The sequence below is a fragment of the Penicillium odoratum genome (assembly GCF_028828045.1).
Source record: "Penicillium odoratum strain IBT 22623 chromosome Unknown utg000001l_segment0_segment0, whole genome shotgun sequence".
NCBI lineage: Eukaryota > Fungi > Ascomycota > Eurotiomycetes > Eurotiales > Aspergillaceae > Penicillium > Penicillium odoratum.
This window is the reverse complement of record NW_026643143.1, coordinates 3,660,612-3,687,696: the sequence shown is the minus strand read 5'-3', so window position 1 is coordinate 3,687,696 and position 27,085 is coordinate 3,660,612. Positions and strand designations below refer to the sequence as shown.

The 27,085-nt window shown below is 48.4% G+C and overlaps 11 protein-coding genes across 11 annotated transcripts; 8 read left to right on the top strand and 3 right to left on the bottom strand.

Moving 5' to 3' along the window:
- Window positions 1-228: 228 nt before the first annotated feature.
- Window positions 229-2,084, top strand: N7520_001401 (putative acyl-CoA dehydrogenase; the record flags this gene model as incomplete). Its single annotated transcript, XM_057135336.1, has 4 exons — window positions 229-343; window positions 440-451; window positions 508-779; window positions 849-2,084. 4 exons carry the CDS (start codon window positions 229-231, stop codon window positions 2,082-2,084), a joined length of 1,635 nt encoding a protein of 544 aa, XP_057001272.1.
- Window positions 2,085-3,021: 937 nt separating this feature from the next.
- spt5 (transcription elongation factor spt5) lies at window positions 3,022-6,306 on the top strand (the record flags this gene model as incomplete). The annotated part of the gene is made up of 5 exons (XM_057135335.1): window positions 3,022-3,114; window positions 3,177-3,308; window positions 3,363-4,831; window positions 4,881-5,465; window positions 5,520-6,306. The coding sequence occupies 5 exons, from the start codon at window positions 3,022-3,024 to the stop codon at window positions 6,304-6,306; spliced, it is 3,066 nt and encodes a 1,021-aa protein (XP_057001271.1).
- Window positions 6,307-7,190: 884 nt separating this feature from the next.
- N7520_001399 (uncharacterized protein) lies at window positions 7,191-7,995 on the top strand (the record flags this gene model as incomplete). Its single annotated transcript, XM_057135334.1, has 3 exons — window positions 7,191-7,261; window positions 7,309-7,367; window positions 7,442-7,995. The coding sequence occupies 3 exons, from the start codon at window positions 7,191-7,193 to the stop codon at window positions 7,993-7,995; spliced, it is 684 nt and encodes a 227-aa protein (XP_057001270.1).
- A 1,682-nt stretch (window positions 7,996-9,677) lies between these two features.
- gmdB (general amidase GmdB) lies at window positions 9,678-11,537 on the bottom strand (the record flags this gene model as incomplete). The annotated part of the gene is made up of 5 exons (XM_057135333.1): window positions 9,678-9,796; window positions 9,843-9,930; window positions 9,981-10,862; window positions 10,913-11,188; window positions 11,241-11,537. The coding sequence occupies 5 exons, from the start codon at window positions 11,535-11,537 to the stop codon at window positions 9,678-9,680; spliced, it is 1,662 nt and encodes a 553-aa protein (XP_057001269.1).
- A 219-nt stretch (window positions 11,538-11,756) lies between these two features.
- N7520_001397 (DUF3237 domain-containing protein) lies at window positions 11,757-12,399 on the bottom strand (the record flags this gene model as incomplete). Its single annotated transcript, XM_057135332.1, has 2 exons — window positions 11,757-12,092; window positions 12,145-12,399. The coding sequence occupies 2 exons, from the start codon at window positions 12,397-12,399 to the stop codon at window positions 11,757-11,759; spliced, it is 591 nt and encodes a 196-aa protein (XP_057001268.1).
- Window positions 12,400-12,750: 351 nt separating this feature from the next.
- N7520_001396 (NAD(P)/FAD-dependent oxidoreductase) lies at window positions 12,751-14,341 on the top strand (the record flags this gene model as incomplete). Its single annotated transcript, XM_057135331.1, has 2 exons — window positions 12,751-13,380; window positions 13,439-14,341. The coding sequence occupies 2 exons, from the start codon at window positions 12,751-12,753 to the stop codon at window positions 14,339-14,341; spliced, it is 1,533 nt and encodes a 510-aa protein (XP_057001267.1).
- Window positions 14,342-14,400: 59 nt separating this feature from the next.
- On the bottom strand, window positions 14,401-16,041 carry N7520_001395 (MFS transporter; the record flags this gene model as incomplete). Its single annotated transcript, XM_057135330.1, has 4 exons — window positions 14,401-14,883; window positions 14,935-15,467; window positions 15,526-15,639; window positions 15,699-16,041. The coding sequence occupies 4 exons, from the start codon at window positions 16,039-16,041 to the stop codon at window positions 14,401-14,403; spliced, it is 1,473 nt and encodes a 490-aa protein (XP_057001266.1).
- Window positions 16,042-18,316: 2,275 nt separating this feature from the next.
- Window positions 18,317-19,178, top strand: N7520_001394 (ABC transporter integral membrane type 1; the record flags this gene model as incomplete). The annotated part of the gene is made up of 2 exons (XM_057135329.1): window positions 18,317-18,791; window positions 18,928-19,178. 2 exons carry the CDS (start codon window positions 18,317-18,319, stop codon window positions 19,176-19,178), a joined length of 726 nt encoding a protein of 241 aa, XP_057001265.1.
- A 423-nt stretch (window positions 19,179-19,601) lies between these two features.
- Window positions 19,602-20,771, top strand: N7520_001393 (P-loop containing nucleoside triphosphate hydrolase protein; the record flags this gene model as incomplete). The annotated part of the gene is made up of 4 exons (XM_057135328.1): window positions 19,602-19,693; window positions 19,853-20,065; window positions 20,119-20,202; window positions 20,255-20,771. The coding sequence occupies 4 exons, from the start codon at window positions 19,602-19,604 to the stop codon at window positions 20,769-20,771; spliced, it is 906 nt and encodes a 301-aa protein (XP_057001264.1).
- A 1,242-nt stretch (window positions 20,772-22,013) lies between these two features.
- On the top strand, window positions 22,014-24,726 carry N7520_001392 (uncharacterized protein; the record flags this gene model as incomplete). The annotated part of the gene is made up of 3 exons (XM_057135327.1): window positions 22,014-22,739; window positions 22,800-23,609; window positions 24,514-24,726. The coding sequence occupies 3 exons, from the start codon at window positions 22,014-22,016 to the stop codon at window positions 24,724-24,726; spliced, it is 1,749 nt and encodes a 582-aa protein (XP_057001263.1).
- A 1,762-nt stretch (window positions 24,727-26,488) lies between these two features.
- On the top strand, window positions 26,489-26,929 carry N7520_001391 (uncharacterized protein; the record flags this gene model as incomplete). The annotated part of the gene is made up of 2 exons (XM_057135326.1): window positions 26,489-26,792; window positions 26,862-26,929. 2 exons carry the CDS (start codon window positions 26,489-26,491, stop codon window positions 26,927-26,929), a joined length of 372 nt encoding a protein of 123 aa, XP_057001262.1.
- Between the last annotated feature and the right edge of the window lie 156 nt (window positions 26,930-27,085).

Sequence of the window (27,085 nt, the reverse complement as noted above, 5' to 3'; positions counted from 1 at the left end):
GGCCCCCAAACAGGAAACCTTAGGGAAATCGTGAACACGGGGTTTCCTAGATCCAGCGGCCCCATACCTATATAGCGCGAAGGCTCCATCTACCCCGGACTTGACCTTGTTTTTATTTTTGACCTCAGGAAAAATTTTCTTCATCTGATCGTCTTCCTGATTATACCTCTCTTGAATTCCGTTCATCGCCAATCCTATCACTCTCTTTCTCTTTAACCCTCGCCCACCATGTCAAAAACCTTCACTAAGGACGACGTGGCGTCCCATGGCAAAGGCAACAGCCTGTATATTATAATCGATGAGGATGTCTACGATATCTCTAAGTTCCAAGATGAGCATCCTGGTATGTTATCCATCTTTATCCGAGCCAATTATCGGCCATCATTCGTGGAGTATAAGTAGTGAGAAAAGCATGTGCTAACGAGATATATGCGAACAGGTGGGAAGAAAAGTACGTCATGGTTTCCGGCCCGATGTCCGAGAGGTTCAATAGTAACATTAACACAGTTCTCCAACGAGTTGCCGGAAAGGATGCCTCGAAACAATTCTGGAAGTACCACAATGAGGGAATCTTGAAGAAGTACAAGGGCCAACTGCAAATTGGTTCGCTGGATACCAAAGCCGCACCGGCTCCCCCGGCCCCAGCTCCAGCTCCAGCCCCCAAGGCCGAGCCAACGCCGGAACCTGCTTCGGGCGATGTGAAGCCCCGTGCAACTGCTGAGCCGCAAGATCCTTTTGGCGACTTGATTCCTTTTGCCGATCCTTCATGGTACCAAGGTGTAAGTCGTTCCGAGAAACATCAACAATTGGCGTGGGTAGATTTTAACATGTTCGCTATGTGATCGCAGTACTCCTCCCCCTACTTTAACGAGACCCACGCTGCTCTCCGCGAGGAGATTCGCGAATGGGTCGACACAGAAATCGAGCCCTATGTTACTGAGTGGGATGAGGGTAAGGAAGTCCCCGCCCATATCTACAAGCAGATGGGCGAGCGGGGATACTTGGCCGGTCTGTTGGGTGTTGAGTACCCTGAGAAGCACACTCCTTACCGGGTGAAGTCTGTGTCACCGGACCGCTGGGATCTATTCCATGAGATGCTGCTGACTGATGAGCTCTCGCGCGCTGGCAGCGGTGGTCTGGTATGGAACCTGGTCGGTGGTTACGGTATTGGTTGCCCCCCTCTTGTGAAATTTGGAAAGAAGGAGCTGGTAGACCGTATCCTTCCCGGCATCTTGGCTGGTGACAAGCGTATTTGCTTGGCTATTACCGAGCCAGATGCCGGCAGTGATGTTGCAAACCTTGGCTGTGAGGCCAAGCTCAGCGAGGATGGCAAGCACTACATTGTCAACGGCGAGAAGAAGTGGATTACCAACGGCATTTGGTCCGACTACTTTACCACCGCCGTGCGAACCGGCAAGCCCGGCATGAACGGTCTTAGCGTTCTGCTTATTGAGCGCGAGGCTGGTGGGGTCAGCACCCGCCGCATGGACTGCCAGGGCGTCCTTAGCAGTGGTACCACCTACGTTACCTTCGAGGACGTCAAGGTGCCCGTGGAGAACCTGATTGGTAAGGAGAACCAAGGCTTCAAGGTCATCATGACCAACTTCAACCACGAGCGCATTGGTATTGTCATCCAGTGTGTCCGCTTCGCCCGAGTCTGTTACGAAGAGTCCATGAAGTACGCCCACAAGCGCAAGACCTTCGGAAAACGTCTGGTCGATCACCCGGTCATCCGTATGAAGCTCGCCCATATGGCTCGCCAAATCGAGGCCACATACAACTGGTTGGAGAATATTATCTTCCAGTGCCAGTGCATGGAAGAGACTGAGGCGATGCTAAAGTTGGGCGGTGCGATTGCCGGCCTGAAGGCGCAGTCCACCCAGACCTTTGAGTTCTGTGCCCGCGAGGCCAGTCAAATTTTTGGTGGTCTGAGTTACAGCCGTGGTGGCCAGGGTGGCAAGATTGAGAGACTGTACCGTGACGTTCGTGCCTATGCTATCCCTGGTGGAAGTGAGGAGATCATGCTCGATCTGAGTGTCCGCCAGAGCCTGCGTGTGCACGAGATGTTCGGTATGAAGCTCTAAAGGCTAGATTTGATTCGTTCTCTCTTGGCTGCCATGGCCGTGCCTGGTCTTACTTTTGCAGGCTTTATTTTCGTTGATTTTCTTCTCTTTTCGGCTAGATATCCCGTCCGGTGTGACGCATTTCCTTACGATCTTGTCTTGTAGGATATAACATTGACAGTGCATATTGCTTTCTTTGGGTTTACACCAATAGAATACATCGTGCTCGGGGACCTCCCCAACTTATTCATGCAGTCTCTTCAAAGTAACTTGATTGAGAAGATCTTGATCAAATAACCATGTTGGAAATTTTGCTATTTCATAGAAAACCAATATCAGCCTCAAACCGGAGCAGCAAGTAAAAATAGAAGGATCGAGATTTGAAACTTATGCATTATGCTTGTCAGACTTTCAGGTACATATACTGACTTCCGAAAACAATATTAAACCCAAGAGATAATGCCAAACTAATAGCATCAAAAAGATAAATGACTATTTTCAAGTCTAGGAAATCAGTTGATGGTAAACAGTATCCGGGTAGACAAAGAGACCAACTGTGCAGCTTCTGACCTTTGACTTTCGGCGCGACTTACTTCACTTCAAGATTAGCTTGCCAACCCAATCTCTCACCTGACACAACCTGCGTTTCTGGGTATAAAAGCTCTGATCCCCCCCAGATCGTCGTTTCTCAATTTTGTCCAACTTCATTTCGCATTTGATGCAACCCGGATTCTGGCCGTTTTCCTTTTAAGTCCCGTCGCTCGGTGCCCGCAAAGCCCGCAGGACCATTCTCCTTGCGCACCTAGTGGTGGTTTCGACTTTGATCCTTCCGAGTCCTTTCTTACTCAATTGACCCGCATTCAACTTTCCGATTGCTGCAGCCCAGTCAGTCAGCTGACTACTGTCGTGTCTTTGCCTCCGAATCCCACTCCTTTGATCCCGATACCTACCATACACAATGTCGAACCTTTTGAATCATGATTTCGGCTCCGATGAGGAGGAGGATGATTTCAATCCCCTTGCTGCGGACGATTCCGATGACGATTCCAAGGTTAGTGGTATCCCACGAAATGTGAATTTGATCGCGATACTGATAGAAATTACAATGAACAGCCAGTAGTAAAAGCCGATCGGCCTAGCGGGAATGCTGTGAATGAGGAAGATGAGGACGAAGCTCAAAATAGCGAAGATGACGATGATGACGAGGAAGAGGAAGAGGAAGAAGAAGAGGAAGAAGAGGCAGTGGTTGGTGCTCCATTGCAAATACAACGAGCTTTCCTAAACATTGATTCTTTTTAGGCTCGTCCGCACAAGCGCAGAAGAGGCGGTCTTAATCATTTCTTCGATGAAGAGGCTGGTGTCGATGCAGATGAGGAGGAAGCAGAGGAGGATGAGGATGAACTCGCTGAGTTCGGCACAGAAATGCATCCCGACGACCTCGACGCATTGCCCGCCGGCGCTGAGACAGACGACCGCCGCCACAGACAACTCGATCGGCAACGTGAGCTCGATGCGACAATGGATGCAGAGAAGCAGGCGCAGATGCTGAAGGAACGTTATGGCCGGAACCGCGCCGCTGCAACGGATACCCTTGTGGTCCCCAAGCGACTGCTTCTTCCCAGCGTTGAGGACCCCAGCATTTGGGGAGGTCGGTGCAAGCCCGGCAAGGAACGCGAGGTAGTCTACTCTATTCAAAAACGGATTGAAGAGCGCCCCCCAGGCTCCCGCAACCCGATTCGCATCATTTCGGCCTTCGAGCGAGGAAACATCATGCAAGGTTGGTTCTACTGTGAGGCACGCCGACAAGCCGATGTTACCGAGGGCCTGGAAGCTATCAACTTCTACTATCCATCCCAGAAATTGACCTTGGTTCCCGTCAAGGAGATGCCTGATCTTCTGAGAGTCCAAAAGTCAGAGGACCTTAACCCTGGTGGATGGGTCCGTATCAAGCGTGGCAAGTACCAAGGTGATCTAGCCCAAATTGAGGAGGTCGAGACCAATGGCCTCAACGTGACCGTCCGACTTGTGCCTCGACTGGATTACGGTATGAATGAAGATGCTGCTGCGATTGTTGACCCCAAGCGCAAGCGTGGTGGTGCGAGTGCCGTCCGCCCCCCACAACGCTTGTTCAGCGAGTCTGAGGCCAAGAAGAAGCACGCAAAATACCTCTCGTCTACCTCAGGCTTGGGTGGTAAGTCGTGGAATTACCTTAATGACAACTACATTGATGGGTTCCTCGTCAAGGACATGCGAGTCCAGCATTTGGTCGCTAAGAATGTGAACCCGCGACTGGAGGAGGTGACCATGTTTGCCCGTGGAGGAGAGGATGGCACTGCGAACCTGGATCTGGCGTCATTGGCTGAAACATTGAAGAACTCGACTGCTGAAGAGGCATACCAGCCCGGTGACCCTGTGGAAGTGTACCGTGGTGAACAGCAAGGCCTGATTGGTCGCACGGTCTCAACTCGGGGCGAAATTGTTTCATTACAAGTCACTGAGGGAGATCTAGCTGGTCAAACGATCGATGCTCCCGTCCGAACTCTTCGCAAGCGTTTCAGAGAAGGAGATCACGTCAAGGTGATTGGAGGCAGTCGTTACCAGAATGAACTGGGTATGGTGGTCCAAGTCAAGGACGACACTGTCACCCTGCTCAGCGATATGAGCATGCAAGAGATTACCGTTTTTAGCAAAGATCTTCGTCTCTCTGCTGAGATGGCTGCTGATGGTCAACTTGGCATTTATGATGTTCATGACCTTGTGCAGCTTGAGTATGTTTAATGCCAAGATTTTTCGTTGAGATTACTGACATTGTTATAGTGCTGCCACCGTGGCTTGTGTTATCAAGGTTGACCGCGAATCCCTTCGTGTTGTGGATCAGAACGGCTCTGTTCGCAATGTGCTTCCTACCCAGATCGCCAATAAGATCACCCCTCGTCGTGATGCTGTCGCGACAGACCGCAATGGCGCCGAAATTCGACACGGTGATACCGTTCGTGAAGTTTATGGCGAACAGAGAACTGGTGCTATTCGCCACATCCACCGCTCGTATCTTTTCCTGCACAACAAGGCTCAAGCTGAGAATGCAGGCATCTCTGTGGTGCGGACAACAAACGTTGTCACTGTTTCTGCCCGGGGTGGCCGCCCTACCGGACCGGATCTGACCAAGATGAACCCTGCCATGGCGATGCAAATGCAAGGGCCCGGCGCCGGCCGTGGCGGTGCGATGCCGCCTCCCCAACGTGGCCGCGACAGATTAATCGGTAAGACTGTGACAATCCGTAAGGGCCGCTACAAGGGTCTAGTCGGTATTGTTCGCGACTCCGATGATGCCACTGCCCAAGTTGAGCTTTACACATCAAACAAGCCTGTTCTTATTCCGAGAGATATTCTGACCCCGAAGGAGTGAGTTGCTACTGCTATTATTATCTCTACGGCATATTTGCTAACAGTTTCTAGTCCAATTTCCAAACAGCCATTAGACGTGGGTCGTGGAAGAGGAGGATCGCGTGTCCCACAGGGAGGTGCCCCTGGATGGCAAGGTGGTCGTACTCCCATGGCTGCCGATTCTTCCAGGACACCGGCTTGGGGAGGTGCAACATCCGCACGCACTCCGGCCTGGGGAGGAGGTGGTATGGGTGGTTCTCGTACGCCTGCCTGGAAGAACGACGGGAATCAGACTGCCTACGGAGACGGAAGTCGCACCGCTTATGGTGATGGAAACCGTACTGCCTACGGTGGTATGGGTAACAGAACTCCAGCATGGAATTCTGGATCCCGCACCCCTTACGGTGGCGCCGGTTCCGGTTCCGGCTCCAGTTATGATGCCTTTGCTTCTGGATCTCGTACCCCAGCCTGGGGAACCGCAGGAGCCAGCGCCGGTGCCGGCACCGGCAACCGTACTCCAGCTTGGGGTGGCTTGTCCAACAGCCGTGACCAACGTGACTATGATGATGCCCCTACACCCGGTGGTTACTCTGCACCAACTCCTGGTGCCTATGCCGCTCCTACACCTGGTGCATCTGCACCAACTCCGGGCGCTTGGGCCGACAATGCTCCCACACCTGGTGGGGCTTTCAGCGCCCCTACTCCAGGCGACATACCCAAGCGTGGCTACGAAGCCCCCACTCCTGCTGCATACGATGCTCCAACCCCGGCCATGGGAGGCGCCGCCGCTACGCCTGGTGCAGGCTACGGCGATGACGATGCCGGACCACGTTATGATGATGGTACCCCCAGTCCGTAAACCTTACTCCTTAACATGCTTGTTTTCACTCTATACCTACCGATACTCCAAAATGCGTGTCAGTTCAGCATGGTCTCCAGATATCGGATGGGACTGGGTTAGCTTCGCCTATGTATTTTACTTTGAACCGAATGTAATTCTTCAGAACAGCAAGAGACTTTATACCGTCACTCCCCTTTTTTCCAAATGAGGAAATGTCAAAAGTTCTAATCGGTCATTGTACAGATATTTTCATGTCACTCTTATTGCCGCCCATAACTACTTGACTATGACCATAGTATTATTATCTCCCACACTAGCTTCGGGATCTGGTACATCGAATTCAGGGTCTAGAGTAGTCTCTTTAGAGATTTCAAGGTCACTTTCCCGGTCAAGATCTATCTATAAAAGGCACTTTTTCCTCTTTATTAGCGCGTGTGAAGATATCTTGAAGACTGATATATTATGTGTGAGGATTCGAAAATCTGCGATGGTAGATTGAAAATCTAAAGTTGAAAGGCGATTGCGAAGGTGGTGTGGGTTTGACGTATTGAAAAAGTGAAAGTCATTTACTAATTCTTTAGGGGAGTGACGGTATAAAGTCTCCCGTTTGCTGTTGCAGCAAACGGCAATCCATTTGATTGCAGCAATACAGATGTAATGTCCAATAACTCCCTCGGTGAGGTATCAAGAAGGTTGCCCTCGCATATTTCCACCGCTTTGTCTTCCCTTCTTTAACTTGTCTATTACAGCTCTTCTTGACTTGTCTTGACTTCTCTTGGCCTCTTGTCTTTAACTTGCCTTCGACATATTCTTCTTCTTTATATTCTTCTTGACTTCGAATCACTTTACTTCAACAACTGCTCACGAGATCATTTCCTGTTCAGATTACGCAAGCGCAAACAATGACAACCTTTAAGAGAAAAGTCGCTGCCATGAATGAGCCCGTCGATGCCCCCCAAGAATTCATAACGAAGTAAGCTGCCTAGTCTTTTCGAAGTCGCCACTGAATTCTAATATCAGTTCAGTGTTCTCCCGCTCTACCACGGACCTCGGAGTCAAGATCCGGATTTTCCAATCCGGTCCTGAGCATGAAGTTTCCCTGGACCTTCTATGCCAAAAGTCGGAATGTTTTGAAAGCATGTTCAAATGGCAGTTCAAAAAGCCAAAAGCGACGCGATAGTCATTGAGAAGATCAAAGGAGTCATCTCAGAGAGAAGCTTCAACGCCCTTCTACAATGGCTTTACGTTGAAAAAGCCATACCCACCTCAAAGGAAACCTCAGAAAAGATCTCCGAGATTCTCGAATTTGTCAGATTCGCTGATATGTGCCATATGACCGGGGTAGATGCCGAAATGGCAGATCTTATCACCAACACCCTCCGCGCCTTACCTGAAAAGACCTCGCCTGGTATCTATTTCGATAGTATTCTGGTTGAGCATATTGAATCAGTCAATATGTTGCCTACGGGGCATGCCGTCCGTCGTGCAATCGCCCGCGCTTCAGTGCGGTCCTTTCTAACAGCAGATAATGTTAAGCATTTCAAATTTACCAACGATATCTCGAGAGTGCCCAACTTTGCAGCAGATCTTCTGCAGGAAGTTCAATGCATATTGAGAGCTTGTCGTTTCCAAAGGAACTCCTTGTGTTTTGATGATCCTGTCGACGGGTCAAACGTGATGGTCTACAGAATTGGTGAAAAGAAATGACTTTGAAAGTTTGAAATTGATCTTCTACCACGATATTGAACACGTGAAAGACTGGGTGTCAAGGTTAGTGGTATTTCCAAGGATCAGAATCCGCCGCTATGCCCGAGCAACATTGAATTGCATTACATACACACATTGAGGAAGAAGAAATTTCGCATTTTATGTGTACTTGAAACCCGTAGTATCTGCCCAGCTACAGTACTATGTCTTGAACCTACAGAGGGCATAAATGTAATTTATTGAGCACATGGAGGTAATCAATTCTTAGTGTATGGTGAAAGATGGGTTTCGGTGGGCCATAGCCAAGCTGAAAAGTATTGGTCACATGCAGTAAAGGCGATACATGCTGGGGCTATAATGTGTGAAGTGGTATCACAGGCAAAAATCACAAGGTATTCAAGGGCCCTTTTTCCCAAGCTTAGAAACCATTTCACTCCATGGGTCGACAAAATTGTGACTGTTCCGTATAGAGGCATCTCAAGCGCAATTAGATGTACCTTCCGAAGAATATCATTTGCTAACGAGCCAAAGTATATGGCGTCCTTCAGAAAGTTGAGTTCCGTCTTTGAGGCCACAATTCCTCGAGCCATCATCTTCGCTATCATGATACGAACTACGTGTCCAGCTGGATGGTGGCTTGCAGATTCAACGAATGAGGAAGTGAAGTAGCTCTTTGCTTTGATCACATAGATATCCTTGATCTTTTGAGCAACTCCCGACTCCATTCCCATTACATGACACATGTTTGCAAGACTCACAAATTCAACAAGTGTCTGTATCAACTCTTCCACTGACGTGAGGGCGAGGACAACGAATTTTCCCTGGTCGAGCCATTGCAAAAGAATTTCAAAGCTTTGAACTGAACGATGCCTTCCATCTCTTGGATTGTTGCGGTTTGGGGTTCTCCTTCGCTGAATGACCCCTCGAACATGCGCTCGATGTATGGGATTTCTTGCAAATCAGATCTTTTGTGACATTGCATTTTCGTCCGGCAGGCTGGAGCTGGATCTTGACTCATGGACTATCGTACAGTGGGAGAGTACTGACATGTTAGTCAAGACTTTGATTTGTGGTGGTAGACTCACTTCTTCGTGAACTCATCAGAAGTTGTTTCATTTCCGCAACGGAAACACTCATGTTGTGCATCTCGAATGAAAGGATGCGTGACGTATCGGAGTGAATCAAGATAACATCAGTTGATTCTGATAGATGTGGTTAGAAGTAGTGAAAAATAGGAGGAAAAGGACAAGAGGAAAGAGATGGATGAGATAAAGATATGGAAGATACCCTTCATTCACTTGTTCTTATTCACTTCTGTTCCTTAGTCTAATCGTGCCTTTAATATTATTTCATCCCCACCCTCACAGCCCTCTGGACCCCCCATTGAAGTATATCCTATTCAATTACCTCCCATTCCCTTTTCGAAACTTTTGCCTCATCCAACACATTCACCACCCTCGACCCCATTCAATTACATTCCAGATACAAGACTGACGACCGCGATGGCGCCGAATTCCCCTTTTGATAAACCTCTGTCTCTTTTTGATTTTTCCCGTTTGGCTGTTTATCCCCATGCGGATTTTAATCCTCTGGAAACACCTCCTGACAATCCTATGGCGTGGCAAGCAAAAAACATTGGAGGGAACATGTTCAAACCGTAATATCATATATTTCTTTACCGGCTAGTTATTTCGAATGACTTGGTCAACAATCTCTGCAGCCCACAGACACTTCTCATCCTGGAAGCGTGGCGCAATGATTTGAATGGCACACGGCGCACCATCAACCTCATCCGGGTTATCTGTATCTCGTTAGCCATGAATAATCAGCAGACTGGATTTACCTACAGTTTGGCTGGACTTGATCATTCGTTTCCATTGTCTCCGAATCCAACTTTTTGGAAGCTTTGCCAAATGGAATGACACAAGCTGGATACTGAGTACGTGTTAGTTACCCAAGCTCGGAAGTCCCAAAATTCAACTTACATCCAACAGATTCCACATCACCGTGTATGGTGGCCAGCCATAGGTATCATGCGCTACTGCAGTGTTCTGTGATCCTGGAGCTAATACAACATCCAGCTTCTGATTGACCCAAACATCGCGCCAAGCATCATTAACTCGCTGACGAGCTTCATGCAGCTTATGGATCTTCTCGAAAGTGCCCAACTCCATGTCAACCGGGAACGGACCAGTGAACATGGGGGAATCGAATCTGGCCACCGATTTGACCAGCGGCTCCCCACTGGATTTGATATGGTCCTCCGAAGGGCCATAAATGAAATATTCGAACGCAAGGCGGGAAGCATATGCGACAGAAAGCTCTTCGCTATGATTTTCGAGGTGAAAGATGCGATGACCAGCACGAGTCAGCTTCTCAATAGCTTGGTTCAACGCTCGCTTGATAGGAGGATGAAGCGGAAAGTGTTTATCCTCAGCAAGTACTCCAATGGAGAGGCTTCCGTTATGCTCAGTGATTGCCCGCGGGCTGGTAAGCCATGGTACAGCAAATGCAGCAGAGTCATACTCCATGAGTTTACCATCACTAAGAACGGTCTTCATGAACATTTGCAAATCGGCAATACTGTGACCCAATGGACCGGCAGCGGGTATCAGACCCGGTAGGCCTTCCATCGCACCGGATACCTGTCCCCCGAATGGAATACGGTTGGCCGTCGGTTTGAATCCATATACACCGCAGCACAGGGCTGGGATACGAATAGATCCTGCAATGTCGGTGCCAACGCCTAGAATTGATCCACGGTATGCCACGAGAGCACCTTCGCCGCCACTGGATCCACCGGCTGTCAGAGATGTGTTGTGAGGGTTGAGAGTGCGCCCAAAGATATTATTCTCAGAGTCCGCTGTCTGCAAGCCGTTAGCCTGGGCATTGACAAAGCGAACTCAGAGCCACTTACCATCATTGTCTGCGGTATGTTGGTCTTGACGTACAGAACCGCTCCTAGCTCCAACAGAATTGCGACCAAGGCGGAATTCTGCATCGCCGGGGTGTTCTTCAGAAACTCGACATACCCCACGGTTGATTGAAGCCCTTCGATACAGAAACTATCCTTCATACTAATAGGCAAGCCATGAAGTGGACCGATCGGCCTTCCCTCTCGTGCGAGATATTCGTCTAAAAACCGAGCTCGGTCCAGTGCCTGTGGAAAGCACGTCTCGGTGAGGCATGATGTCTAAGCCATAATTAGAACTCGTTTTCCTGATGACCATAGACTCACAACTAACCAGCTGCTGCGCAATTGCAGCGCGTTTACACAATGCAATCGTAAGAGCTAAGGAGCTGACGTGGCCTGACGCAAGCTTGGCCAGCAATTGGGATGCTGTATAATTATCCGTGAGATCCAATTCCAGCTCCGAGAGCATGCCACTTCGACGGGGAATATCATATTCTATCAGATGCGGGGGTGCCTTCAAAAGATCATCACTCAAAATCCACTCGCGCGGGATTTTCTCCTGGCATTCGTTGCGCTTGCGCGCGACTAGCTCCTGCCAGTCGGGGATTTGGAGTATTTCGTGCGCCATTGGGATTGCGGTTCATGGACTACAACACTTGGACAGGAATATGTTTATATACTCGATAATATCATTGATAACGGCTCTCCATGACCCGAGGCCCACTTCGCATAGATTAATGCGACGGTGCGTCCACGTGCCTAATCAGGGTAAGTATCTTAGCTCGGCTAGGAGTTTCATTTAGAATCATATATTCGGCAACCAACGAAGTATCTATCTGCCGCTAGTCTATGCTTTTACCATTACACTTTCCGGCTTGATACCCGGGAAGTTGGTCAGGTGGTACGCATCTATCCAAATCTTCTCTCCTTCGCAAACCATAACGCCAAGACAAACCAGCCCGTTCAACCAGTTGTATGGGCCAGGTCCAGCTTCAACCCTGAGATGAGAAAAGAACTCCACATCGTTTTGCGATACGATCGATGGTGGAATCATCGTCGGATTGCTTTCGACTTGTTTTGCATAGTTTGTGCCCGGCCCGGGACGATATAGACCATGAGCGCGAATGTAGAGGTAGTGGCAATCGGTAGTTCGAACAGTGTACCGAGCATCGAGAGTCATGGACTGCCTTTTGATCAGAAAAATTTCAATCATTGACAATATTTGCTGGACTTACGTGGGTCCCTTTCACCACAGTTGCCCAGTCGGCTCCTCCCAGAGGTAGAACAGAGCCCTCAATTCCAGGTCCTTTCATGCTGCCTCGCACAATATTGGCAATACTTCGAATCACGCCTGTATCATGTGGCGCGCCAATATCGATTTCCTCTTTGGCGATGTCGCATTCCAATCGATATAAAAACGAGAGGGATGGTTGGCGCATTTGCGGACCTCCAATGAAGAGGTCGTTTCCAGGAGACAGAGACGAAGACATGATGGCAATCTGGATGTTGATCTGCCCATCATTTCCTCCATCTAATCTCTGCTTTTATAGTTGGAGCTTTTTCTTTCATCTGTATCAAGATATCGGAGCGGGGGAAGGAACCCGCATGGGTCGGATTGGGTAGGTCGACGCACCTTATCAATAGATCAGGCGATGCGCCAAAACGAAGAAAGGCAGATTGCAAGTGTGGTTAGACGCGCTCAAACAGGGAAGTCCAAGAGACTATATGTGATTCGCGATGGTATTACTATTTCAAAGTCTTTCTTCTACGCACTTGTGTAACTTCATATCACTCTATCTTTGCCATCTTCACCACATTACAGCACCTGGACTTCAGTCATAATGCCCTTTGCTCAGTTCCTGCTCAATGATCTTTCAATTCCGGTTGAAGACCGACAACAGGCCGTCAACCGCATCTATGCGGATCCAGGTATCCCCCGTGATACCACAACCTCGTCCTTTTGGACGCAAACTCCACACCCGCAGTTTGCGCAGAGTTCTGGTCAGCCTCTGTCATCTAGTGCTGATGTCGTTATCATCGGCTCAGGGATAACAGGTGCGTCTATTGCACGCACGCTTCTCAAAAGCCGTGCCAAACCTGCGTCTTCAAATCAGGCACATCCGGCTGTCGTCATTCTTGAAGCCCGGGGCATCTGCAGTGGTGCCACTGGTCGGAATGGTGGCCATATTATGGAGACTGCGGATGGATATGCTGAGTTGGCCGATGTCTATGGGGATGAAACGGCGCGCAAGACCATTCGCTTCCGGTTAGCACATTTGCGGGAGATGCTGGGCGTGGCAGAGGAACTTGGTCTCACGGAGGAGACTCAGGCACGACAAGTACAGTTTCTGAGTGCCTTCTTCGGCGATCAGCCGTGGAAGGATGCCTTAGAGAGGCTTCGACGTTTCAAGGAGGGCATGCCCGAGGAATCGGCAGACTGGACAACCTATGACCGAGCTTCAATGCCAGATGTCAGTTTCCTCGACCAGAATTCGCCTTCAAGCTCGCCCACTAATATGTGAATGCCAGGAATTCAAGCTCTCAAACGCAACAGGGATAATCGCAGGTCCCGCTGGTGCCCTGTGGCCCTACAAGTTCGTCACGGGTATTCTGGCCAGACTGCTCGCAGACTATCCAGATGAATTCCAAGTCAATGACCACACAGCGGTTACATCCATTGGAACCAACTCCACTTCAACTTTCAAATACAAAGTTTATACAAGTCGTGGAATTATTTCCGCTCGACACGTAATTCATTGCACAAATTCTCACGTCAGCCACCTAGTGCCCGGTCTACGAGGCAGGATATTTCCCGTGCGAGGCCAAATGTCCGCCCAAACGCCAGGCGACAAGTTCCCCTTCCAAGCATACAAACACTCCTGGCTCTTCAGCTACCATCGCGGTTTCGACTATCTAACTCAACTCCCGGGAGGGCAGATGATGTTGGGAGGAGGATTCGCTCAAGGCCAGCTCGGTGGACTCGCAGATTTGGGCATAGCCAGAGACGACGAGCTATGCATGTACAATGATATTCATCTTTCTGGGGCTTTGAGTGCAGTCTTTGGCCGAGACTCCTGGGGCCGTGTGCAAGGTGACCCGGTGCAGGCGATGTGGACGGGCAATATGGCATTCAGTACAGACAGTTTCCCGTGGGTGGGACAATTGCCAACCTCGGTGACAAATCGGTCATCTTCAGGTGAGGGAGTTGGAGCTGAGTGGGTTTGTGCTGCATTTGGTGGGGATGGGATGGTCCAGTGTTGGTTGTGCGGCAAGGCTTTGGCTACTATGCTGCTCTTGCAGGATGGGACACTAGACCCTGCTTCTAATGCGGATCTTTCTTGGGTTCCAGAGCAAATGCTCGTTTCTGAGAAGCGTGTTGCTGCTGCCGAGCTGCCGAGGTATGTGAATAGTACCCGCCAAGCGCATCTATAGGGTGAATTCCACTTGAATTAGTTGTATCAAAATCAAATGAGCTTTATTGTGAGTGAAGGCTAGTCGCTAGAATTCGTAATCCTCGTCATAGTGACTGCGAGTAGTCCAAGTACGTAAAGTCCCGTGGCAGTGAGAAAAGGCATTCCGATCCAATTGCCCCCCAAGATCATCCCCCATTTGAAGGTATAAGCTAGCAAGGGCCCGGCAAAAATCATTCCAGCAGACGTCACAGTTGCGATACAGGCGTAAGCCGTGCCCAAAAGATTGGGGTCTACCAATGAGGTAACCAAACTTCTTGCGGTGATATGGGAAGATCCCCCAAGAGCGAAAATCATTAGTCCGACCACAAAGGTGACAGATGACGCGGCGAAGAATATGATAATCGAGCCTGCTATATGAAGCGCGGTACTGACCTGAGTCAGTCGCTTATCCCTAAGTGCTGGGTAATACCGCTTTGATTGAAGGAACTCTGATATTGCCGGAAGGATGATAAGAAGAAGAATGAAATTGACTGCCCCGCGCAGTGATAGGAAATATGAAGTCTGTGACGTAACGTAAGCGAATGCTTTCTCAAGATAGGGATATCGACTTACATGAGCAATCGTCCAGTGGAACTTCTTTGGCCCGTATTGCAATATGAGTGGAATGGCTTGCTTGCCGAGAGATGAAGTGAAGAAGCAGATCAGTATCAGCGTAACGTTTATATTCTCTCGAATCAAGGTCAGTGACTTCTGGACAGTGCGAAATTCCTTTCGAATGGTAGAGAACATGTGTTTCCCGCGCACTTCATTTCCATCTTGTGAAGGTGACGCTATCTTTACATTTCCGAGTGTTTCCGGAACACAGCTTGCGAACAAAAAGCCGATAATATACAAGCCATAGCTCATAAGATAGGGTAGCCATGGGCTTATAGGGATCAGTGCAGCACTTGCAGGAGTGGCGACAATCTCCGATATCAAAACAGCGCCAGCTAACTGTGAGAAAGCTAGAGTTCTTCTCTCCTTGGAGCATGTATCTGCAACCATCACCCACATTATCAATGCCGCCGTCTGCGCTCCACCCCCCATGAGTTGCGAAAAGGCTGCAAACCATACTGCTCTCAGTGGAATACGTGGTGCAAACCAGGCTAATGTCCAATTTTCAGGTTAAAGTCTATTTACTATGCCAAATGGGAAGAGACTTACCAACAACTCGAATCCAACCCTCTCCTAGTAGACAGCCAGCCATTCCCGCAAGCATAACGGGTTTCCGGCCAATCCGATCCGCTACAGCGCCAAACGGCACAGCTAAAAAAAGGCCTGCGGAGCAGTTATTAGCTCCCTATGAGTCAAAATATCTAGTTTTAGGGCAATTTTACCGGGAACAGTCTGGAAGGTGTCGAACCAGCCGTTGATCAAAGCCAGTTCGCTTTGAACTGGCTCAATTTTGCACTGATCCTGGTCTAGGGTATTTATTGAGACGCCAATGGATGCATAATACTCTCTGCAGATGGTCTGTTCAAATATTTGTAATTGTGGCGCGATCGATCCATATCCAGCTAGGTCGGCAATAATAGTACATATTGCAATTATAACGATCACGCGCGTTGCGTGGCTTTTAGGACATGAATCCTGGCCGATCAGTAGTTCCACATCAGGGGGGTCTGAAATGTTTGAGTCCTCTGAGGATAATAAAGGCCGTGTCTCTGCGACGCCGCTCATGCTGGTGATGAAACGGGTAAAGTAGCCTGTATAGAGTATGGTAGTGAGTGTTGAAGAAAGGAAAAGGAAAGAGAGAAGACAACAGAGGCATAAGTAGATAAGGCGTTTCATCAGCGAAACTGATTAGTTAGTAATCACGCATTGTATTGTGACAACGAAGCCGGTGGCGGACAGCCTGACAGGGGTTGAAGATAACGAAATCCCGCGAATAAAAGTGGTGATTCTATTCCTATTCCCCTCCTGACCTTGACCGGTCTCTTCCCCTTCTCATTCACTCAACACAACCCCGCATGCATGATGAAGGATTCCACACCCACCTGCACTATAGCAGACAATACGTTTGGCCCCCAAATTCTTTGTCTAGGAACTTTCGACTTCACACTTCTCTTCGAACAGGCTATTTTGTCGCTATTGCCATCCCTCCTCCTGCTTATTGTCGCAACCCCTCAGATTTTCTATCTGTTGAAGAAAGATAAAAAAACCCAAAGCAGGGGTATTGAATGGCTTATTTGTGGAAAGCTAGTATGTCACGGGCCGAAGGTGATCTGCCGTGAAAACTTAATATCAAATAGGCTGTCATCGGATGCTATGCTGCAACGCAGATTGCACTCGTTCTGCACAGTTCGCCGATGGCTGACCCCACGCGTCTGTCCATAGCGGCATCTTGCATTTCCCTTTGTGGTGCTCTAGTCATAGCGCTTATCTCCTACCTTGACCATCATCGGTCCGAGCGGCCCTCGCTCGTCCTCGCCATTTACCTGCTCTTGACGACTCTGTTTGATATTTGCCAAGCGCGGACATTGTGGTTACGGAATGGCCACGGATCTCTTTCCAGTACTATTACGGCAGGTGTGGCGATGAAGGTGATGGCCCTCGGGCTGGAGACTGTAGAAAAGAAAGCGCTTTTACAAGACCCATACCGACTTTTTTCCCCAGAAAACCCTAGGTGGTATCATTAATCGGAGTGTTTTCTGGTGGCTGAACTCACTTCTCCTCAGCGGGTCGTCAAAAATACTTCGCCAGGAAGACTTATTTCCACTTGACCCCGAACTGAACACAAATTTCTTCTTGGATAAATTCCGGGAGACTTGGTCTTCCTGTGACAAAAATCGGGATTATGCCCTGATCCAAGCCACCTTTCAAACCTTCCGCAAACCACTTTTACTGATTCTAATCCCGCGCATTTGTCTCATCGGTTTCACCACTGCGCAGCCGCTTCTTATCAATCGCACCATTTCCTTACTATCGGAAGCAGATGGTCAAGCCAAAAAAGATACCGGGAGGGCGTTGATCGGAGCGACCGCGTTAATATATCTGGGCATCGCACTCAGTACGGCTCTATATAAGCACCAAATCTATCGCTGCATTGTTATTATTCGACGGGGCCTCACTAGCTTAGTTTACGATGTTACTTTACAGCTCGAAAGTTCTCGGTTCACCGATGCTGCCTCTGTGACTCATATGAGCACCGACATTGACCAAATCGCGCAAGGGATGATGAATTTCGACGTGCTATGGGCCGCGCCGATTGAGGTCGGACTCGCGATATATATTATATGGAGGGAGATTGGCTTTGCATGCTTCTCTCCAGTGGGCATCGCTCTAGGTTGCACAATGGCTGCTTTCATATTTGGGAAAATGTCGAAAAAGGCCCAAAGACAGTGGGTTGACGCGGTACAAAAGCGAATCACCGCAACTTATTCAATGCTTCAGAACATCAGAGGAGTCCGGATGTCAGGTCTTTCTACCGCGATGGCTGCTAATATTCACCACCTTCGAGTGCATGAGTTAGCCACGTCAAAACAATATCGTCGTTTAAATGTGGCCAAAAATACTATTGGAACACTTCCCCGGGTGATGGGCCCGGTGACTGCATTCCTAATATACGTTCTCGTCTCAAGAAAATCCGGCTCATCATTAGATCCAGCAACAGCCTTCACATCTTTGTCACTGATCAGCCTGTTAAGTTTTCCGATATTTCTTTTCATGTTTGCCTTTCCACCTTTTATAGGATCAATTGGCTGTTACGGTCGTATCCAAAAATACCTTTCATCGTTTGACAAGGTTGACGCACCATTGGTTGAGAAGTCTTTGAATTCCAAACCCTTGAATCATGGCACGAGGATGGGATGTGAAGTCATTGAATTGACCAAAAAACCCGCACATCAGCCACTGAAGATGATCTGGTGACGCTAGAGAATGCTAGTTTTGCGTTCAAGCCCCAGGGCCCTCCAATCCTGAGGGATATGACTTTTTCAATACAGGATGTTTCGTGATGGTTACAGGCCCTGTAGGATGCGGCAAAAGTAGCCTACTACTTGCCATTCTAGGCGAAATCTTCAAGGTCGACGGAACAATTCGGGTATCCCCTTTTTTAGGGATCGGATGTTGCAGTCAAATACCTTGGCTTCCCAATCTTTCTATCCGCCAAGCAATTCAAGGATCGTCGCTGTTCGAGGATGAGTGGTACAGTGCGATTTTGAAGGCCTGTATTCTCGGTCCTGATCTGGCAACATTGCCCGAAGGGGACCAAACAATTATCAGTAGTGGAGGGACTGCTCTCAGCGGAGGCCAGAAGCAAAGACTCGCGTTGGCAAGGGCTTTGTATGCGAAAAAGAAATTGCTCATTTTGGATGATATAACGAGTGGTTTGGATGCCGTTACCGCACAGCAAATTACCCATAACGTTTTTGGGCTTGATGGTGTCTGCCGTAGACACGGGATATCTGTCTTGCTCACTGGTCACGATGGTATGTCTTTAGACCAATACAAACCTTTTGTGCTAACTGTAAGGTTGTAATAAAGCACACCTCATGCATAATGCGGACTACATCCTTACTCTTGGTTCTGACAGATAGTTGATCCATCATGGCTCTCCATCGACAGTCTACCCTAGTGATGAGATTTTGACGACAAATGTGTTTTCATACGATCATGAGCGTCAGACACCCAGCGAGCCTATATCAAGTAAAGCACCGAACAACAAATTGGTCGACCTATCCCGCAAAGTCGGAGATTGGAAGCTGTACGCCTATTATTTTGCGGCGATGGAGTGGAATCCCACAATTCTCTTCATACTGGTCACCATAGCTTTTTTCACATTTTGCTACAATTTCCCCACCATTTGGTTGCAATAGTGGTCTGACTCTGAAAGTATCCACCCTGGCAGGCACCAGAACATGTATTTGGGAGTATATGCAATACTCGGTGTCCTTGCAATATTTTTGATGTTTACTTCAGTATAGCTGTTGATTGTCCAGTCAGTGCCTAAGTCATCGATCAAGTTGCATAAGATTTTTCTAGATACGGTCATGTCCGCTCCCTATTCTTTCTTTGTCTCCACGGATGTTGGTGTCACCCTGAATCGATTTAGTCAGGATATGTCCTTGATTGACATGCAGCTTCCTTTTGCCTTCCTACAGGCCGTTGATGGATTACTTGAGTGCATTGCAGCGGCTCTTCTGACCGCCTTGTCATCTCACTGGACTGCTGTTTCTTTTCCACTTCTGCTGGTAATTCTCTATTTTCTCCAGAGCTTCTACTTATCCACATCGCGACAAATGAGGTTCCTTGATCTAGAAGCCAAGTCACCATTATACTCTCACTTTGTTGAGACTTTCAGCGGACTGGTCACCATCAGAGCATTTGCATGGTAGGCAGACTTCTAAAGAAAGTACGACGTCCTGCTAAACGAATCCCTGAAACCCTATTACTTGATGCTTGCAATACAGCGCTGGCTCAATCTCATTTTGAATTTAATAGTGACTGCCTTGGCTGTGACCATAGTTGCTCTTGCCACTCAAGTGCACAGTTCTGGCGGCGCCCTCGGGGTGGCCCTTTCCAACATCGTCAGCTTCAGTCGGGTTCTTTCTCAGATGGAAACATCATTGGGTTCGATATCAAGACTGAAGGGCTTTACGCTGGAGACGTACCCGGAAAATCTTGGGGATGAGGTCATTGATCCGGGTACGCAATGGCCGTCCCAGGGAGAGATAAAATTCAACGGTCTGACTGCCAGCTATGGGTAGGATTGGTTCTTATTCCCCATGTGAGAAAATCTGCTAATTGATATGGCAGGTTGGGATCCAATCCTATTCTCCAGGATATAACACTAGGCATCACTCCTGGGTCAAAGGTCGGTATATGCGGGAGATCTGGAAGGTATGTTCAAACTTCCAAGAAGGTTACTCACTTTTCCTAAGTTTCTATATAGCGGGAAGAGCTCGCTAGTATTGAGCATCCTAAGGATGACTGATTTTCAACACGGTACTATTACAATTGACGGGGTGGACCTGCGAACTACTCCACGTGAAAGCATCCGACAAAAGTTGACCGTCCTCCCACAAGATCCTTTGTTGCTCACTGGCTCTGTGCGGCTCAATATTGACCCGAGGAGCAATCACACCGATGACGAGATTGTGTCACTCTTGGACAAAGTTGGAATGCTGGATCTGGTTCTCTCACGAGGAGGTCTGAGCTCGAATCTAGATTCCAGCACGATTTCCAGTGGGCAGCAACAGCTAATCTGTCTAGCCCGTGGCTTGCTCCATCAGTCAACCATTTTGATTCTAGATGAAGCAACCTCCAATGTTGACCAGTTAAGAGAGACTAAGTTGATGGAACTAATCCAGGACCAAGAATGTACGGTGGTGGCGGTGGCACATAGGTTACGCACGATTCGCAACTTGGATCTGATATTGGTGATGGACCAAGGTAAAATTGTGGAGTAGGAGTGCCTGACCAACTTTTGAATTCTAAAATGGGTATATTTCAGGAGCTTTGGAAGTCACAGCATTGGACTAGGGACGGTGTGAGCAGTGTAATTAGCGGAGTCAAGGCCCATCTAGATGACAATGGACAATCGTGAAGAAGAATGTAAACAATCCAGGTGACTATATGGCTGATCTGAGTAGGGGGCATACTTAACTTGCGCACGGTGTGATGGTCTTACTGATACAGTCGATAATGAAAACTGCTTCTACACTGATGACCTCTTTTCTTCTCTCGGGCCCTACTGCCAAGGAATCAGCGTGTAGCTTTATTTCACGCAGACTCGTAATGGAATAACAGTCCATGGTGTTCTTTTTTGTGCTTCTGGAACAGGGCGACCTTTTCCGTGCGAGGAAGAAACCAAGACTCAATACATTATTTAATTATACCAAGTTGAATCACGTCCTAAGGTCTAGCCTAGGAGGGATAGATAGAAGAGGGCCTTTATCCAACTACAGCTCTATATCAGACCACGACTTGATGATTGGTAAGGCTGCAAGGAATACCCTCTTTGAGTGTGCCGGTCTCCAGCGGATAGCCATGTGCAGATGCCATAAACCGGTTGTTATCTGTGATTTGGCGAGGTCCGACCACGTTAAACCAGAGACCAGCTGAGAGGGTCAGTGTGGCAGTCGCGTAAGGCATGCTATCAGGTATTATCAGAGATGCCTGCTGATGCGAAATTCTTCATCGGAAACTCACATTTACCCAATTCAGGCTAGTTAGCGGTACCAGGATCATTGATGAGATTTTTTCATTATGGCTGGAAGGTTCTGGCGCACATCCTGATTATCTGATGAGGAAGACGAGGTATCCAAAAGGCGGGATTGATGCTCATGATGATCCGGGATATAAGATTTGCCCACCAGTGACGAGGGTAACTCCCCAGCCTGAAAGTCGATGTTCCGTGATGTAGCTGGAGGCATGCGGCTAGAGCCATAGCGTTGGCTATAAGTAATCTTGCCTGGAGGGTCCGCCGCTTGATTGAGCCTATCATTCCAGTCTTTCACATACTGTTGGAGATGCTCAGTAATTTCGTGGTTCCGCCACTTTTGTCCAATTGAGAAAATCATGTGTCTTTCCAATGGCTTCAAGGCCTCCCTGAGAAGCTCCCCAGCTTGACCATGTCTTGCATCCAGAATATATGCTAGATGGTCCGCTGTGAGCCCCGCCGCTCTAAATTCATCAGCAGTATAGCAATTATGGCGGAGATTGGGCTAGCCGCAAGCATCGCCGGATTGATCTCGCTTGGGATCCAGGTTACCCAAGATTTTGTCCATTACTATTCGGCATGGAAGGACCAAGACGCCGACATCTCAGCATTCATCTGTGCAATCACTTGTCTAACAGACACGCTGAGTTATCTAGAACGCCAGTTCAACAACACCACCATCCAAGCGCATGCTATCGAAAGAGTCAAATTTTGTCTACACTCTTGTCAAGTGGCGCTTCAAGGGCTTGAGAAGAAGCTTCAAAAGGTCAAAACCAGCGCACCTGCAGGCAACCTTGGGAAACTCGAAAGAACCGTTCGAAAAGCTCTTTATCCTTTTCGAGTCAGCACTCTGAAAAAGCTTCAGGAAATTGTGCATGACGCGCGACAAAACCTGCATCTAGCGCTGAGTGCAATGAACTTTCAGTCCACCGTTGATATAACAACCAAGATCGACGGCATTACAACAGATTTGGTGGCTCTTCAGGTGTCTGTAGCGAAGGAGAGTCTTAGTCGTGATCTTCAAGACTGGCTCAATGCCTCGGATCCCTATCCGAGTTACCATGCGGCAGCTCGAAAACGTGCACCAGGCACCGGGAGGTGGTTCACCGAGAATTTTTTCAGAAACTGGTATTCAGCCGCAGGGCCCATTTATTGGCTCGCCGGATTACCTGGCTGCGGTAAAACTGTGTTGTCATCTACCATCACAACGGCCACAGTATCTCTTACTTGAGCCAACAAAAGCCTCCCGGTCCTCATCTGGTATTTCGACTTCCAGTATGCCAAGGAGTGCTCTGCCGAGGCAATGGTGAGGTCTTTGATATCTCAACTCTGTGCACAAAACGAACAAGTAAGAACTGAGTTGGAAAGTTTGTTCTATGCATGTCTGAATGGCAAAAGGGCTGCCTCAGTCGAGGAGTTGCTGGAATGCCTTAGACAAATGATTACGAATACATGCCTCCAGCATGTCTACATAATACTTGATGCGTTGGATGAGTGTCCAGATATACCACTTCTTCTTCAGACTCTAAAGAAGTTCCAGGATTGGGGTATCGACAAGCTCCACACAATTGCAACTAGCAGACCTGAAAAGGTTCTGAAGGATGGCTTGACGCAGCTATCCCCCACGGTAGTGCAGATTCAAACCGGTGCAGTAGACAGTGATATTGAGATTCATGTTAAACGGGAGCTGAGTGTCGATTCGTGGTGGCAACAGTGGAGCCCAGATATACAGCAAGCTGTAGCCATTTACCTTTCCCGGAAAGCAAGTGGGATGTTTTGCTGGGTTGACTGCCAACTCAACGAACTTCGAAGATGCCTCAGTGCTCAAATGATTGTGCAGTGTCTAAGATCACTGCCGGTGGACCTCGACGCTACATATGTTCGAATGCTCGAGAACATCCACCACGCATATCGCGGATATGCAGAAAAGGCACTCCGCTGGATCTCGTTCACTCAGCATCCGGTCTCCCTTGCAGAGCTTAATGATGTCTTTGCAACTAATACAGAAGGTTCTCCGCGATTTCACGTTGACTTTCGGTTTCCTAACACAGCAGACCTCGAAGTTCTCTGTCCTGGTTTATTGACTGTGAGAGAGGAATATGTTGAAGATTTGACTACGAGATATAGTCTTCAGAGAAAGCTCAAAATTGTCGGGTTCGCCCATTTTTCGGTCAAAGAGTTTCTATTCCAATTCATCTCTCAAGATTCAAGGCTCACGATCGACGTCTATCGGGTCGCACACTCTCTGATGAACATCGAAGAGGGGAGAAATGGTACTACAAATTAAGTTTCAGCATCTGATCGACTTGATTTAGATGAAGACGTTTTCCTGCTTCTGTATGATGAAGCGGCGTCGGAATCTACTGGAGATACTGTGAATTTGGAAACGTATGAAGACCGATGTAAGGACAACAATTGTGTTGAGGACGGCGAAACACCGCTTTACCAGCTCGGGACCCCAGTCAGAAAAGCTCTGAAGACTGGAGATTATGATCTAGTCACCTTGCTCCTTAGTGAAAATTTGGTCTACGAAGTTGAGCAGCAATTTTATGGCCCATTTTCCATGTCATTTCTCGAAATCGCCCTCCGCACTGACGCCCTACCAATCGTGCGGTTGATGTTGAAGAAAATTTCACCATTGCATCCTTCAATATCCACGCAGGCACGGGCAACCGAAATGAAAATAGTTTTGAACCTTTGTCGTGTCCATGATCTGCTCAACCCTCGACTTTCAGAGGAACAGAGGTTGGCCGAGAGCATCAGAGAAATTATGTCAGACATACAAGTACACCCGTATTTACGAGCGAGCATGACTCCCGGTGCCGATAGGCTGCAGGTTGCCGCACGATGTGGTGACATCGAATTTATCAAAGACTACCAAGAAAGCTTACCCATTCCGCTGGTATCAGGACTCCGTACAAAAAGATGCTGTACGCAAAAGCGCACAGGTTTACGCTGCTGATAAGCCAGGTATCGAGACATTTCTCAAGAAACCAACCTCCTCGGTTCCGGATTGGCAGTGGGAAGAAGAGGTTTGGCAGTGGGAAGAAGAGCCCCTGGAGCGAGGGCCTCGTGATAGTTTTCTCCGTCCAGCTATTCACTACCGTTTCAAGCCCAGTCAAGTCCAAGATAAGGACTACTACTGCATGCCACCTCCTCCTCCACCGCCAGCTCCAAAACGTAAGGCGGCCCCGCAGATTTAGCCCCAGAATCCGAGTCAGAAAATGGTCAGACGATACAAACTGTTCACTCGCAGCGCTGCTCGTCTTGAGCCTCCTTGGATATGTCGGAAATGGTTGATGCGTTACTCCCGGAGTATAATCGTCGTCTGTCCCGAGGGGCAAGCATGCCCGAGCGCAAGCACAGCCTCTCTGAGAGTAAACGATCGACTTTATAGCAAGACATCGGCCGAGCCTGGATCGCCATGCAACATTCCCGCCGAAGCCGGGAGCAGTGATATTACGACGGCGACAGCAGCAGCAAAAACAGGAACGGCAGCCTGGAAGATAAAGAGAAAGAAACCGAATGCTATGTACCAAGCCTAAACAAAGTTAGCAAGACCTTCCTTCTGCAGCAAGACTGGAGAGTACTGTATGCAGCATATACAGATAAATAGATGGATAGATACCCTGAAACGAAGGGACAGAGTGGAGGGGGCTCACGGCCGTGTTGATCGACTATCGCTGATATTGCTGCTGTCAATGCCGCCCAAATGGCTGTGGTATCGTGCTTCAGTTGGAGGACTCGTCTTGGTACTTGCTACTGATTCAGCATTTCGACTGTTTGAGATGACCACGGAAACGGCAGGCAAATGTTTTGGCTGAGGGGATTCTGCCTGGGGTTGTAAACGAAGAGAGCGGGTGCCAATCAGAGGGACGTCTGATTGCTTGACCTGACGAGTTCGCGGTCTGAAATACAGGCGCTAGACCGCCATCCACCGTGAAGCACAGACGAGCTCACTGATTTCAAGTCAAGCAACCAAGATACGATACAAAGCCACTTTGACAACATGGGAGTGTAGATCACTGGTGACAGTTCTAACCACCTCTCGCTTCAATCAGTCCCAGCTGAGGTGGCATGGAACTGCTCCTAGTTTCGCGAAACTGCCTACAGCGGTGATCAGGTGTAAAGGTAATCTCAAATTCAAGTCTGTTTGACCTGAAAACGCCTCAAAAGGTCTCCGGAGTATGGTGATTGTCGGCACTTAAAATGGGGAATCCAGGATAGACGAAGACGAGACTTTGAGGGGTAATTGAATTCCAATTTTGCCATTTGCGTGGAAATTTCGTCTCTTTGTCTCGACAGTCATCCGACTTCTCCAGAAACTCGCAGGATCCTATCCTTGTATACCAGTGAATCATACTAGGCAACGAGCTTGCGGATAAGCACACGAAAGAAGCAGCCAAAGAACTGTTGTATATCGGTCACTATATAAAGAGGGGAATACTTGATAGTAATACGCTCTAGTGATATACGAATCGGCTATACTAGGCGAAAACCCATTACGACCAAATGTTTCCTTCGGAGATGCACCCCATTAGGTTGAAAATAAGAGAGGTGAAGGAGTGTTTATTCTATAACTAGTGCTAGGCTCGTACTAATACGATCGTGATTACGGGACGGAATATGACCTATAATGGTATGGTAATCCGTAGGCTTCGGCAGGACCCAAGACCCAACCCAATCTATCTACCCTTTCCACTTGTGCACACCACACCACCTTATCTACCCGCACACCCTTACATCATGAATAGATCTCCACTCAAACCATTCAATTACGATTTTATCCCGGGTTCTCCTACGGTAAAAAGGCCTCGAGGCCACCAGATACCACATCACCCAGATGCGAACTGGGTTGGCACCAAACAGCCACCCCTCTTCTGGGAACCTCTATCCGGTCATCCACTTGAGATCAAACTTGCAAATATGAGGGCGGCACTTCTTGCCGGTGCCGACCCAAATTAAATGGACCACGAACCAGACACTCGTCGCAGCTACGGCCGCCCACTCCATTGTGTTGTCCATAGTAATGGTCCATCGAATTTCCTGGAAGACAACATCCCGGCCATTGAGCTACTACTCGAATATGGCGCTGATCCCCGACTACCTGGCCCAAAGGCCAAACCCGTCTACTGTGGACTAGGATCTCCATTATACCATGCAAAGCAATTGGCCACTTTCCCAAATCACGGCTTTAAGGAATTATTTGAGTGTGGTTTTTACCAGGAGGCCTATCGGATCATGAAGCAGGCTGCTGACGACTTGGATGGTAAGTGAGTAATCCGTACCTAGGTATTCTGAGGTTTCTATATGGATATTTGCTAATATTACCTTGAAGCTCGTGATGCGGCAAAGAGGCGGTGGGAGTATGTGGAGTGGGTGCTTGGATTCTTTAAATTTTGGTAATATAGTTATTGCTTGTGAGTTTCAAATGTTAGAGAGTTTTTGACCGGGGGAATTATAATAGAACAAGTAAAAAAAAAAACAGAAGAAGCCACATAAACCATTTTGAAAACATTAGAGAAACAATTGAATACGCACGATTGATGCCCAATTGTCGAG